General features: G+C 36.0%; 1 protein-coding gene across 1 annotated transcript in view; it reads right to left on the reverse strand.

Moving 5' to 3' along the window:
- LOC121371711 (BTB/POZ domain-containing protein 7-like) overlaps positions 1–15916 on the reverse strand; it is a 29901-nt gene extending 13985 nt beyond the window's left edge. Inside the window, exons 1-2 of the mRNA XM_041497806.1 lie at positions 15857–15916; positions 3690–4899 (exon numbers count right to left, since the gene is read on the reverse strand). Coding sequence (XP_041353740.1) covers positions 3690–4836 — 1147 coding nt within the window. The 5' untranslated portion in view covers positions 4837–4899; positions 15857–15916. The remainder of the gene's footprint in view (positions 1–3689; positions 4900–15856) is intronic.
- Between the last annotated feature and the right edge of the window lie 209 nt (positions 15917–16125).

Genomic DNA, 16125 nt, shown 5'->3' on the forward strand with positions numbered 1-16125 from the left:
CCAAATTTTATAAAATTTCACCCATTTATACTTCCATATAAATAATGGACGCATGCAAAATTTTAGGGTCAAATTCTAATTAGTTTTGAAATTATGGTTGATCAAATGGTTGTCCCATTTTTGACATTTGCGACTGTCATGTGATTTCGGGCACCTTTTGAATGCTAATAACTTAATTCATTATAAAGCTATCAAGCTACAATTTGCTGTATTAGCTAATTCATACCTGGAGAATCTATAATGGTACTCCAGGGCTTCTAGATTATGGTAGCCCCACTCCCATGGCTAGTGATATTCAATGTTGGGCTAGTAAATAAATACTATTGCCTTGCCCAACGGCTAGTGAATCTTTTTTGTCAAATGTTGTAGTTACGTCTATTTTGTAAATATAAATATTCTGACCCCACCCCAACCCCCCAATGTTGGTATTTTTAAGCTCCATCTCGCTGTTTAGGTGACATATCTGATTATTACTATTATTTAGTAAAATTATATTAACTTAAAATAAAGTAGGGCTAGTGAATTTTTAATCAAGGCTAGTAAATTTTTAAAATCACTGATCCCATGGCTAGTGGATTTTATAAAAATTCTAGAAGCCCATTTTGTACATATCTATCATAGTTTCTGACCTGGAGACCCCTAAAGTTTAGTTTTTTATCATTCGGAAATGATATTTTTTATATTTTGGGAGACCAAATTTACTCCCTAATTATTTATCACAGATACAAACTATTATTTGATTTGAAGTATATACCTATAGATGTTTCTTTATGAGAAAGCTTATCTGAATCAAATGAAATATTAATGTGTAGTTAGGGTCCAAAGTTGAGAAAAAAATATAAAATGTGAAAAATATACCTGCATACCAGGGGTGGTTTGACCATGTGAGCAATTATCCAGCACCATAAGCTTTTAATATGATTAACTAATACATATTTGGTATGTATGTACCAAATTTAAACTTTGTGGTTCAACTCCTTGATAGGTACATGTAAATGAACCTTTTTTTAAATGTTAATAAATATCCCATCGGGACGAGTCGTTTTTCATACAATGTGTGACTACTCTCGACATCATTTTTAGGGTTGCAGATTTGTTAACCTTAAAACATTTCACACTAAAATCAATGAAAATTTGGTACATATATGTATACATATATAGGCATATAGCAAATTCATATTAGTTACTCAGTCATATTAAAAGTTCCTATAGGTGAAATATGAAAATTAGATGAGAAATGAAATTGGAAGAGTGGTGGTGTTGTGCGTTACATACATGTATACAAACAAGTATGTGTGTACATTAAGACTATCATCTCGACTCATCGCTAGGGGATAATTACTAGTATTTTTCAGATCTTTCTGGATACATTTTGATTTAAAAAAATGAAAAAGTGCAGTTTTTGTGCACTAATGCAAATGTTTACTTCGTTCATGAGCTCTTGTACGGGGGTTTTAAATGTAAGTTCATTTAACTATCAAGGAGTTGAGCCACAAAGTCAAAACTTTGTACATATATAGCTATGCACATGAGTTACTCGTGTTAAAAGCTCATGATGCTGGGTAATTGCCCACGTGGTCAAACCACCCCTGGTATGCAGGTATATTTTTCACACTTTATTTTTTCTTCCCAACTTTGGATCCTAACTACACATTAATAAAAATTTTTTTATTCAGATAAGCTTTCTCATTAAGAAACATCTATAGGTATATACTTCAAATCAAATAACAGTTTGTATCTGTGATAAATAATCAGTGAGTAAAAGTCCCCAAAATTTAAAAAATATCATTTCTGAATGACTTTAGGGGTCTTCAGGACAGAAACTATGCCAGATATGTACAAAATGAGTACAATTATAGATTCTCCAGGTATGAATTAGCTAATACAGCAAATTGCAACTTGATATCTTTATAATTAAAAAAGTTACTAGCATTCAAAAATCATCCGAAATCACTTGACACAGTCGCGAGTGCAAAAAATGGGTCAACGGGCCCTGCATTTGACCAGTCATAATTTCAAAACTACTTAGTATTTGGACTTAAAAGTTTGCATGCATCCATCATTTATATAGATGCACAAATGGGTGAAATTTCATCAAAATTGGAGATGGTCACCTGGGAAGATTTCTGGAATTTGGTTGTTTTGGCATGGAATGACCCTATTATTATGTTTGAGGTCTTGGATAGATTATATAACTGTTTGTTCACATAAGAAGATAGAAATTACTTAGATAAATTTTTAGCCATTCTCAAATTTTATTAGCCATTTTTTTTTTAATTAGCCAATGGCTAATTGGGTTACTGACAATGCAAGCCCTGATACCTTAAACAGTTGGTTAGCTGCTGAATTCTACAAAGCAATGATGTCATACTGAAGAAAACATTATCATTACTATAGGCAAGAAGTCTAAACTGACCAATGTTCTTACTGCGTCCTTTTGAAATTATTTTCTATATACCTTCATTATAAGCACACAAATTTGCGGATTGATCCAATACATTAACAGAAAACATACATATAGGAACGTAGCTTCAATTTGACAAAGGAAAGAACATGGACATACATTTTTTTTTAAAGTAAGCTATAAACGGCCCAATAGACTGTAGACTCATTAACAAACATATCATGAATACATGTCTGTCTGTCCGTATGGATTCAGTTTATGACGCTTTGAGACACTACATCACAGGCTGACTATTTATCAAAGAAGAATATTTACAGTTGAATGTTTACATTTCAATGAATTTATAGTCATAATCGATGGAGTGTAACAGATGCTATAGCTGAGGAATCATAACGTTATGCACACTCTAAAAGAAATTACATTTGGTTGTCCAATTATGAATGACAATCTCTATAAGCCACCTTAAATAAAACATATAAAACCTGTAAAAGTAAGATTGTTTTATTTAACACCATCACTAAAGCACACAGATCAACTAATGATGAGCCACTGGACGTCAAACACACATTTAATACTACTAGTAATTCTGACACATACATAAACATGTAGTCATCAGAGGAAACCTGTTGTTTCACCAACAGGAAGCAATCTTTTATATGCACTTCCCCACATACTATGGTCTTTGATATACCAGTCTCAGGATTACAGACATATCAGGGTTGTATCTAGCAGGGGTGCAAGGGGAGCAGGCAGTTGCATCCACAGAAAAATATGAATAGGTAGCAATCTTTAGTTTAAAAGTGCTATTTTTGTGCACCTGTAGAAGACCCTCTATTACTGTGCCCTGATTGTTTTTGGTAGTCACCCCACTTATTTCTGGCTAAATATAGCCCTAAATATAAATATTACCATGTGAGAGTATTGTAAAATCTAAAAACTGACATCGCTGATAATTCTTGTTAATAATTAAGCATCACATCCTCAACATAAATATCATTATAAAATGATGTAAACTTTAACTGTTTTATTGGATCACCTCCTTGAGAGAGCACAGTGAAATGGAAGAACTGGATCACCTACCTTGAGAGAGCACAGTGAAATGGAGGAACTGGATCACCTACCTTGAGAGAGCACAGTGAAATGGAGGAACTGGATCACCTACCTTGAGAGAGCACAGTGAAATGGAGGAACTGGATCACCTACCTTGAGAGAGCACAGTGAAATGGAGGAACTGGATCACCTACCTTGAGAGAGCACAGTGAAATGGAGGAACTGGATCACCTACCTTGAGAGAGCACAGTAAAATCGAGGAACTGCCCGATCTGGTAGATCTCCATGGCCTCATCCACCATGGTCATCTGACACTTGCCGCTGGACACCATGGCCTGCACCTCGCTCAGACTGCACATACTCGAGCTGCCTCGGACGATGCACGACAAGTCCACACAGTCCTGATAGATTGCGTTCAACAGGACGCGAGCGTACCGTCGAGAGATCACAGACTCATCTAACACTATCCGTGAACGAGTGTGCAATGCCCGCTCCGTAAGCTCCTCACCAGAACGGGCTCGACGGATTATCAAGTTCCTGAAAAAAGGTGACCTAGCTGCCAGGATGGCCTTGTGGCATGGGAATTCGAGCCTAGAAGTCCTGTTAGAGTACTGCATAGCATGCGAGGCATCACTGGTGCTAGCAGTCATCAAGTCGTACTGTTCGGTTTCCGTGGAGAACACGAGGACAGCATCACTGTATTCCCCGGTCTCCAACAGAGTCCTAAGGTCATGCTCCACGGCATTAGGCACACCAAACTCCAAAGCCAGCTTTTGAAGTATCTCGCTGTTCTCCAAATTGAGCTCTTGCGTATTCAGTTCATCAGTATACAAATATCGCAGCAATGCAGAAAACAGTGTCACATCCACACCTGAGGTTTTTAACTTTACCGGGACTGATACACCATAGTCTGGATACCGCGACAATAGATCACGGAAAAATGGACTCCTAATTGCAAGCAAAGATCGGTGGGCAGGGAAACATGTTCCCTTATATAATAAATCAACATCTGTACATAATTTCCAGTCATATAATGTGGACAAGTCTTGCCGAAGTGTGCTGGCATTAGGCCGAGCTAGGTTTGCAGCCAGTGCAAGTTCTTTGAGCGATACCAGTGCCTCATATTCCTGAACAAGGGCACTAACATCTCGCACATGCCAAGACGATATTAATTCCCGTAAAGATTTCCCGTAATCTAATGATCTACTGTGTCGTCGAACTCGTATTAGCTTACGCCGCAAGGTGGCAAATTTGGAGGCCTTTTTCTTTTTCTCCCGTGAACTGAGTTCTCCATCGGAAACACCGTACACCGCAGAAAGACGGGCAAATGGAGACTTCGGAGCCGACTGACCACGGTCTGGAAGTGAGGAATTTGTTCCCATCACTCTAGGTTTTATTCCAACATCACAGAGGCAAGGAACGAGCTGGAAGCACCATACTTAGACCTAAAGTAAAAACAAAAACAGAAATTATGAAAAAAGTTCTTTAAACTTAAGAAGTCTGAACAACTGTTACTTTACTCTCCTCTCTTTAATTACCTTTAGATTTCCACAACATTTTGTCCAGACAAAAATCCCGAAAAAAACATTTCAATGACAAAGATTTCACATTCTAAATGGTAACCATGTCACCTAGATATCGACTTATTTAAACATGCATTCTATAGTAAATTAAACAGAAGTACTCTGCTTTCAGCGAACAGTAAAAAACATTGTGTGTGATCTACTTGTAAACTGGAGATAGAGCCAACAAAATCAATTGAAAATTTTTTTATATTACATTATCTAAATTCTAAAAACATTGAATAAAGTAACTTAGATATTAATTTTACAGGAAACATTCTGTTTAGTAGGTCACGTTTCACTAAATGTTTCAGAAATCACTACTGAATTGTAAATCATATATTAGTCAAGTTACTCAAGATTTCAGTTTTAGCTAGGTTAAGGAAAACCAATACTTAATTAGCCAGCAAGCAGTTTAAGTTTTTAACATATAGTATTAGTAACTCAGATTTATTCTAGACTATTAACTTACAGGGTATACAGGAACATGTAGGGCTGAATTTATAAAGACTGTTTATGTCTTACACACGTGTAACTACATACATTTACAATGCATTTATAAACATCTGTGATTAAGAAAAACAGGCATCGTAAATTCACCTCATAGTTGATCCAAGTAGTTTTGTAGACGTAAGAACACATACCATGGATTTTGTTGTAAGTACAACATGTAGTTGTGGACCAGTGGGTATATCAAGAATGGTCAGTTCAGTATATCCTCTCCAACAGAGGTAAATCTTACTCGTGAATGCTATTCAGGCAGTAAACATGCTCATTAGCAGCCAGCCCTTTAGTAATTGACACTTATGAGGTATGCACCAATATTTAGAAATAATCCTTTTGTCTGAAGCTTCGGGGGGGAGGAGGAGAGAGGAGAAGGAGGGGATGGATGCAGGAATAAAATATGTGTAACAAACATGGTCATCAGTTGAAAAGATTACTGGTATTTACATCAGTATACTTCCGTTTAAAAAAAAAATTCAACAGTTTCTTTGACAAAATATATTAACCTTTATTTATACACATTCGACAATTGGCATGGGTTTTATTTTATATAGTAGAACAGAGTGGTTTTCATTAGTTGTCCATTGTTACTTCAAACAATAATTTTAAAACTTTAGTTGCGATAGAAAATACACACTGAATAAACATTTCATGAATTTCTGTGTATTTTTAATATCCCACACACATGGATCATTCTTGTGTATAGCATAATGTACATGTATGTATGCTGGAAAGTTGACAGATTCTGTGTACACCTGGGAAATGTGCCTGGCATCTCCACAAGGACATCACAACACTGTACTACAATGTTGATGGATGTTGGAGGTCGGCCACAAACAAAACCTCTCCTGGCCAGGGCCAATATTGACCACTAGTAAACAACCGTTGCCATCACCTTCAACAGAGTTACAGTGCAATACAGTAATTCAATTTCTGTAGCAAACGTTCTCTATCACTTGTCAACTTTGCCAATTGTGAATTTTATTTTAATATGATAAAACAATTTATTGTAAGGACAGATCTGTATTGAAAAATCAATGACCAACTAAATGCTCAACTACATGATCTAGCCATCTTTAATTATTCTGAACATTTTAGTTGGTTTTAAATAATGCACCTTAACCAAAACAAACCTATTTTTTTTACAGTATGTCAATGCCAAAATACTTCTAAGACTACAACCACAGGCAAATATAAAAAAGTCTGTGAATAATTTTTTTTTAAACATTATTATTAGTACTTATTTTCTTTTATTTTTTTAAATCCGCTATTAATGTGCCCACACTCAAGTCTAAGATGATGATGCAAACATGGAAAAAAGTATACCATAAATCAAAAATGTTTGTGGTCTCAGGACTGAAAACATTTCGATGTTTCTTATTTTCTTGAAAGGTTTATCAACTGTCAAATGTGTGTTTTATTTTCGTGGTTTAGATTAATTGATAATTCTATTCCATATATAATCAACATTAAAAGTTTCATGTCTTGAATACACTATTTTCATGTAGTTTTGTTTATGTGCGTGGAAGCAAATAAAATACTGTTGTAAATTGTCAGTTTATTATGTTGATGACAATGAATATTTTTCATAGAATTTGTTGATATTTTCAAAGATGCCCACTTATCCTCGAAAACCACAAAAATAAAAATCCACATTCCCCCCCCCCCCCGGTTATACGGTATTAATAAATGAAAACTAAGAACAGTAACAAAATTAATACCCTATTGTAATGACTTAAGATTGACACACTATATGGTCCTAAAAGCAAGCAAGAGTCATTAAACCATTGTTTTATTCATGTTAACTTTTGTTCACTGATCTTCCAAACCTAAACCGACGTCCATTTTAAGCTGCACATGTGGGGCATACTAATTAAATACTTAATTTGGTCATGACTGAAACAACTAATTTTATAAGCACAAATAGGTTACTCTTATTGGTAATTTATTAATAGTTATCATACACACGAAACACCTGCAACTGCCCACGGCAATCGGCAATGCCGTGGATATTGCTGCAGAAATTTTCATTCTCCAAAGAATTTTTTTTTACCGTGGATTATATTGTATTTTTTTCCTTATTGTTAAAATAAATATATATTTTGTGAACTGAAAACAGAATGCACATATTAAAACAGTAACTGCACATTACTATTAAGTATCTGAATCTCGATGCCATCGGGCATGATTGAAAATGCATGTATATATTAAGTGTGTTCCAACTAGTTCATTTAACTCTGTTGACTGTTTTTGACTGAGAGGGGAGGATGACAGCTTATACATTGTTGAACCATGGCTATGGTGCAGTATGGATATCTTATTTTTAATAAAATGTTCAACATAGTCCTACTAGTCACTTGAAGTGTTATGGTCAGCCTGATGATGAGATATTTGTAGAGAGAGAGAGATCATTCTGATAGTTTAATAAAATTTTCTCTGTAATTTATATTGACAAAACATACTACCCTTTTCTAGTGCCGAATGGCTTAATCCAAAAGAAAAAACCTATACTGATTTACTTCAGGGGACAATATTTCGAAATCTGAGCTAACCGGAAGTCTGTTCACATGTTTTTTTTTTACCTAGATAACCAATTGTCCGGTTACGTAAATTATATTTGCGTAACCTGTGGGTTATATTCCTTTAGAGATAAAATAGAAGTAGCTTGACTCTATATTAAGCATTTAGTTTACACTGGTTGCAAGTAACAACTGTTGCAATATAACATTGTGTACAATTTTGCTGCGCATCAAGTACTAAAAGACCAGTCAAAAACATTTGCCGGAATAATAGTCAAACCTTAGGGTCTCGAAATTACAATACTGAACTGTATAATAAACTTCCTGTAATCGTGAAGTTTGCAAGTTTTAATTTCTAAACGTCTACAGGTAACAACGTAACCGATTTGCGGTTCGCATAAATATAATTTTGCGTAACCGACATGCGAACAGAATGGCTGTTTGCGTGTGAATTATTGTGCCCTGTACTTGGGTTTGAAAGGAGGGCATTAGGTCTTGGTGACAGATTTCTTAATAAAAAATATACCGTTATTAAAGAAAATTATTTTAATTATACTATAATTTATTTATACTGCATTAAATATATTCTGACACTTTGATTGTATAATTAAAAGATAAAGATTGAACTGGCACATTAGTGCGGACCAACTATGCCATATATACTCTTCAAAAGAAGAAACGCAAAACCAAATTGTCGTAACATTTGGAGAATTGATTTAATTATTGAACGGTGAGTCCGATAATTACCAAATGTTGGAGGATTGTTCACAATTCACTCTAGTCCATTGTGAGTAAGTGATAGGACACACCACCAAGGTCAAGGTCATCTGGAGTCAATACCGGGTGTGGCCTCCGCGTGTGTTGACAACTGCCTGGCACCGCCTGCCCATTGAAGCAACCAGAGTACGGATGACGTCCCGGGGGATGGTGGCCCACTCGGCCTGCAAGGCTGCTGCCAGCTCGGGCAGGGTCTGGGGCTGTGGTTGTCGCAGGCGTCTGTCCAACTCGTCCCATAGATGCTCAATTGGGTTCAAATCCGGTGATATCGATGGCCAAGGAAGGACATTAATGTTGTTGTTCTGTAGGAAAGCCGTTGTGAGACGTGCTGTGTGAGGCCTGGCGTTGTCATGTTGGAACACTGCATTGGCGTTGGCCATAACTGGAACGATGTGTGGCCGGAGGATCTGGTCAATGTAGCCCTGTGCATTCAGGTTGCCCTGCACGTGGACCAGGTCAGTTCTGCCAGTGTGTGAGATGGCTGCCCACACCATGACACTACCCCCGCCGAATCTGTCCACTTCCTGCACGCAGTTTGACGCATAACGTTCACCACGACGCCTATACATGCGACATCTTCCATCATGACGTCGGAGCAGAAATCGGGACTCGTCACTGAACCACACCTGTCTCCATCGCAGTTGAGGCCATTGTCGATGAATCTGGCACCACTGCAGTCGGAGTCGACGGTGTTGTGGTGTTAAGATGACACCTCGAACTGGATGTCTGGCACGAATTCCTACCTCACGTAGGCGGTTCCGTACGGTCTGGTCGGATATCCTGCGCAAACCTGGTATTGCTGCGGCTGTGGAGGTGGCAGTAGTCAATCGGTCCCGAAGGTGGCATACCCGGATGTAGCGGTCCTGCCCGGGGGTAGTGACCCATGGTCGACCGGATCTAGGGAGGTCACGTGTTGATCCATGTTGCTGGTAACGGTCCCACAGTCTGGAGATGGTGCTTGGGGACACATGGAATGCCCTGGCAACGGCCGTTCTGGATTCGCCTGCGTCTAGTCGGCCGATGGCATTGTTTCTCTGCGGTTCACTGAGACGTGGCATGTCCTGGATTGTCAACTGTCGGCCAGATACAGAGGCCAGGCAAGCGAACACCCTGCACTTTTATACTGTCGGTGTTCATGTTGCACGTGCAGACAACGCACGTGCAGTGGTGACATGGTTTGCACGTGGCTGCGTTTTTGCGAATATTCACATTTTGAAACTTTATTTTACAGTAGCTGCATTTTATCGAATGTAACCGTGGGAATGTGTTTGGGACATGCAATGACCTTATATTCACAAAGCATGAACCAGTAGGAAACATAAAATCGGAGTTATAACCCATTTGTACCCTTTTGCGTTTCTTTTTTTGAAGAGTATATATAAACTGTCATCCACTTACAACCCCATTGTTCTTAATTGTGCACATGTCATTCATATTTTAATTTTTGAGTCACTTTCGGTCGATGAATACTGCCACTGGTATCAATGAATTTTACAGCATATTGGCAAATGAAACAAATAACAAACTTATCATTCAGATTGTGAATTATATGTTAATTCAGACTTGTTTTTAAATTTTATTATAATATTCACATATATTTTACACTTACAGAAAGAACCATGCTTTACCGTTAAGTAAACTGTCACACATCCCATTTCTTATAATCTTAATCGCAGGCTACAGGACAGTGGGTGGTAGCACAACAACAAAAAACTTAAACATCTGAAATAATACTGATTTAGATGTTTGTTGCCTTACACATTGTACAATTGTGAATAAATGCTGAACACCTCTAGAAAGTCTGTCGCTAGTTTCCTCTTTTTTTTTTTAAATAAGTACATCTTGTACATGCAAATCCTAGTAATTTTATTGTTAATTTAGTTTCTAAACTGTGATGTTTGTTTTGTTTTATTCCATATAACACCATTTTGCTCCAGTCCTCTGTATTCTGCATTGTACCTCACTTTGCACCCACACTGTGTTAATACTAAAGTACTGTCGAAAATAGAATAAAAATTATTTTCATCAATTATTTCTTACATATTAAACAGACAAGTAAATATTTTGTAAATATCTATTTAATGATAGTCTACCTAATTTAGCATTTACTTGTTTTGGCTTTCATTGATGTACAAGGTAAATGAAATTGACACATATCATAAAAGTTTGTTATAGTCTGTTCCAATAAAGGTCACAAATCTGCTGTTTACTGACATCTTTATTTTAATTACACCACTTTGTACATCAATGAGAGCCCAAACAAGTAAATGCTAAATTAGGTACACTATCATTAAATAGGTATTTACAAAATATTTACTTGTCAGTTTAATATGAAAGAAATAATTGACGAAAATCATTTTTATTCTATTTCCGACACTACTTTAGTCACTTGTTTTCAACTTTTCACATGTTAGTTTTAGATTGTTATTTGTATGCATGTACACTCATCAATAACAGACGTTGTATGTTGGTAGACTTGCAAAAGGCATTTCGTGCTTTGAGAAAGAAAGAAAGAAATGTTTTATTTAACGACACTCTCTCAACACATTTTATTTACGGTTATATGGCATCAGACATATGGTTAAGGACCACACAGATTTTGAGAGGAAACCCGCTGTCGCCACTACATAGGCTACTTTTTCTGATTAGCAGCAAGGGATCTTTTATTTGCACTTCCCACAGGCAGGATAGCACAAACCATGGCCTTTGTTGAACCAGTTATGGATCACTGGTCGGTGTAAGTGGTTTACACCTACCCATTGAGCCTTGCAGAGCACTCACTCAGGGTTTGGAGTCGGTATCTGGATTAAAAATCCCCTGCCTCGACTGGGATCCGAACCCAGTACCTACCAGCCTGTAGACCGATGGCCTAGCCACGACGCCACCGAGGCCAGTTTCACACTTTGAGAATAGTGTAAATTAAATTATTCATTACTACCATGGCTCACCACCAACCACAACCGACTGAGAAAACAAAAGGTTTAAAAAATTGTTTTAATATAGCAATAGTTATGCCTCAACCCCATGCCCTTTGCATTGGGGCAAAAATTGATATTCGGGCATTTTCGTTTAATTCGTGAAAAAAATTATTTGCCACTCTACAAAAACTGACTGACATATAACTGACTTACGATATGTGTGTTGGCTAATAAAAAGCCCCTAATAAATCACAGAAATTGGAGGGGGGAGGAAGAGGGTCCTTGTCAAATTAATATACAGGTCCCCGCAACCCAACTCCCCAGTCGTCATATTCTGATGAGCATATGCAAATAAATATAGCTATTTACTTAGAGAATATATGTTATCATAATGCAAAACAACAATGTCAGTCCTCAATTTTTTAAATGAAAACCTGGGCCCGTGGTTATAAAACTTTTATTAGAATTCAATTCAGATTCAATCACAGATGACGTCACACACATGTATACATTTGTTTGGCATTACCATGACATTCATGTCTCACACTATTAGTTTCGAGTCAAGACTCTATAACAATTTTATAAGCACCAGGCCTGCATATTCATAGTTTGTGATCCAAAGAGTGGGGAATAAGTGTATAAACATTACCTTTAAGCTGCAAAGTATTTTTACTTTTTATTAATTTATTTTTTTACTGGAAACATTGATATGCCAGTCTGCAAGCACGTATAGATGCTATGGTTTCATTTTAATAAAGACAGTGTAAATATTTAGAACCCGACAGTCTTCGCCATGAGCAAAATCGAGGCGAGCTGTAGATCATTCTCCTTCAATGGTGAGCAATCACATTTAGTGTCAAATAAAATGTATTAATATCTTTTACTGTAAACCTATCCAGGTGAGTCAGGGAAGATTTTGATTTAAAAATCTTGATTAGAAATATTTCGTCCATTGAAAATTCATTAGGCCGGATTTTTTTTTAACTTGTTTCCTATTACATGCTGGAAAAATATAGGGTAGGTAGGTAGGAAAAACATTTTATTTTGGAAAATAATTTTATTTAAATAAAGGTGTTGACTACCGGTATCCAAAATAACCTCTGCATGTATAGAAATGCATTATGCAAACCAACAATACCATTCATCACAGTGTTTTCCCTAGAAATGAAGTAAGGCATGGTAAAGTGACGTTTTGGGGGCATATTGAATGTGCAGTTTTAAATATAAAGGCTTTTTTTCCCCTATTATACAATTTTCAAAAGGACAAAAATCGTATGGCCATTTTATTTTCTATATCTATTTCATAACTTAATTAAAAAAAGCAAATATGTAGTACTATCCACATAGGTGTGTTTAAAGGCTTCTTTTTACATGGGCAACTTATAAATTTATAAAAGGCAAGGCATTTTGATTTTGAGGGCAACATGGTGCTAACCTATCTGTGGGAGAATACATACACATCCAGTATTAAAGTACACACTTGGTTTGAAGCAATCAATTGGTCCAATGAATAGAAATGCAGTACAAATGCTCAGGATGCTCAAACGAATGTTGAAAAGTAAAGTTTGTTTTATTTAACGACGCCACTGGAGCACATTGATTTCTGTCTTTAATATCATCGGCTATTGGACGCCAAACACATGGTCATTCTGACATTGTTTTTAGCGGAAACCCGTGAAGTTCCCAGTGACCACTTACAAAAAATAACGAAACGCAACGAGATCTTACTGACATATTTAATCATTTGATTTGGCAGTAAAATCCATCAGTATCGGTAAACATTCCCTTCCCTAGTTTATCAGAAGGTCACTAAATTTCTACACGGCCAGTTTGTCGCTGGAGCAAATCATTAAATATAGTTATTATTAATACTAGTATTAATCGAAACACCGCGCTACGCTAGATGATAATGCCAAATGATGCCGGGTTTCGTGGAAATCGTTGGCGTCGTGGCTGGCCATCGGTCTACAGGCTGGTAGGTACTGGGTTCGGATCCCAGTCGAGGCATGGGATTTTTAATCGAGATACCGACTCCAAACCTTGAGTGAGTGCTCCGCAAGGCTCAATGGGTAGGTGTAAACCACTTGCACCGACCAGTGATCCATAACTGGTTCAACAAAGGCCATGGTTTGTGCTATCCTGCCTGTGGGAAGCGCAAATAAAAGATCCCTTGCTGCCTGTCGTAAAAAGAGTAGCCTATGTGGCGACAGCGGGTTTCCTCTAAAAATACAGTGTCAGAATGACCATATGTTTGACGTCCAATAGCCGATGATAAGATAAAAAATCAATGTGCTCTAGCGGTGTCGTTAAATAAAACAAACTTTACTTTACTGAAACTTGCCTGTTTCTGTGAGTATGATTTTATGTAGTTCATCAAGATAAACGTCTCCGGCACGATATTTATTATTGTGATGTTTATTGCTGTGCCGTAACGTTTATCCATTGGATCGAATTTTCCATTTGCAATCACGATTTAATAAAATCAGGCATATGTGCTTTATTTAAGAGCCTCAATACGTACAACAACATATTTTAATAAATTTTAGACAAAAATATTAAGTACAATACCTTTGGTAACCTTTCCAGGATTAGATGTTTGAAGATGACACATTTAAACATTTGAAAGCTATTTTTATCCTGGCACATCGAAAATGCGGAATGAAAAGTTTGCAGAACGAGATTTATTCGTATCAAGCATTTTACGTACACCCAGTCAGTAAAAAGAAATATTGCGGAATTGAATGGAATTGATTATTAAATTTATTTATTTTGTTATTTTTGTTTCTACATATGTGCTTTGTGTGGGTTGCATTATATGCATTGTTAATAATATTATCACATTAAAGTTTTGGGGTGTATTATTCTTTTTTATTATTATTAAAAAAATAATGATTGTTAGTACAGGTCATTACTTATTTTAAGGCCTTCATATATTTACTTTTTCCAAAATTATTATTTCCTTTAGTAATTGTTTTTAAATATTATTATTACAGGCCATTGCTTACATGTGTTTCAAATGTTTTTCTCTTTTTTTTTTCACTTCTTTTTTGTTTTAATTTCATTTCTTTTTTTTAGCTATAATTACTGGTCATTAGTTATTTTAGGGGTTTTATTCAGTTAAATTTAATTGTTATTATTAATTTATTATCAATTAATTGATTTTTAAAAAATATTACCTTATTCATTAATTAAGTTTATTTATTTATTATTATTAAACGTGATATTCCATTAAATATCGTGGAATAAACTCGTGAACCCGAGACGAATAATAATAAAAATAATCCGATTCCACCAACAGTTTTCAATCACATTTTAAATATGCTCACAATGGCCGGCGGGAATATTCGAGATTTTGTTCGTAACTGAAAATTGGATTGATGCAGGATTACTACTTGGACAAACTGTCTATTTATGCGTAAAACGTGACTCGGGAAGTTTTCTTTATACAGTAAGTGTTTATATTTATTGGTACATCTCATATTTCGCCACGAAATAATTAATTCCATGGTTGTATCGATTCCGCCTGAAATCTGGGCGGAAACTGCACGCTTGTTTTTGCTGTTCAAGTTGTAAACATCGGGTCCAGTAAATGTCACAATGTTAAAAAACGGACCGTAGATGTTTACCTTGGTGAACTAGATTTTATGATGTAGCCTCAAATTATTTTTCACCAGAAAGCCTCAGTATTACTATATATTGAAAATGACATAACAGTAATACTACTAGGTTACTGAATTCACCACATTTGCCATGATTTGCATCATTTGGCATTATAATTTGCGGGGTGAAAAAAACCCTACAAAATAGGTTTTATTTTATGTTAAAAACTGTAAAGATATTTTTCAATCTGTTGTCTAAAAACAACCGACTCATCAAGAATTGACTAGTTCGGGTACACAATATAAGAATACTGTGCTATGTGACGTCTGTTTATGTATGTTTTGATATGTTGACGAACAAGCGACCCGTCCAAGGAAGTGATGGTGGCACACAAACATTACAATCACCAGTTGCAAACCAAGACAGATAAATCCATATCAATCGATTATGATTAAACAATGAATAGTATTTTGAAGCATCTTAAAGTGTTGGAAAAACTACAAAAAGTTATGTAAAACTTACCACAAACACGCAAAATAACTTCACATTTTATCAACTACTTTGACATCCACAGCATATAACTAGGTCGCAGTGAATACCTTAAAACTATATATATTTAATTAATGTTAATAAATTAAAAATATTCACTCCTTTAAAAAATATGTTACATTTTATTTATAATACTCCGGCAATATACATTTATTTTAAATATCTACATTTATTTATGCGAACCTGATTTATCTTAGGACATAATAATTATCTTGAAGTACTACGATGACAGAAAACACATT

Source organism: Gigantopelta aegis, chromosome 4 (assembly GCF_016097555.1).
Source record: "Gigantopelta aegis isolate Gae_Host chromosome 4, Gae_host_genome, whole genome shotgun sequence".
In the NCBI taxonomy this organism is placed as follows: domain Eukaryota; kingdom Metazoa; phylum Mollusca; class Gastropoda; order Neomphalida; family Peltospiridae; genus Gigantopelta; species Gigantopelta aegis.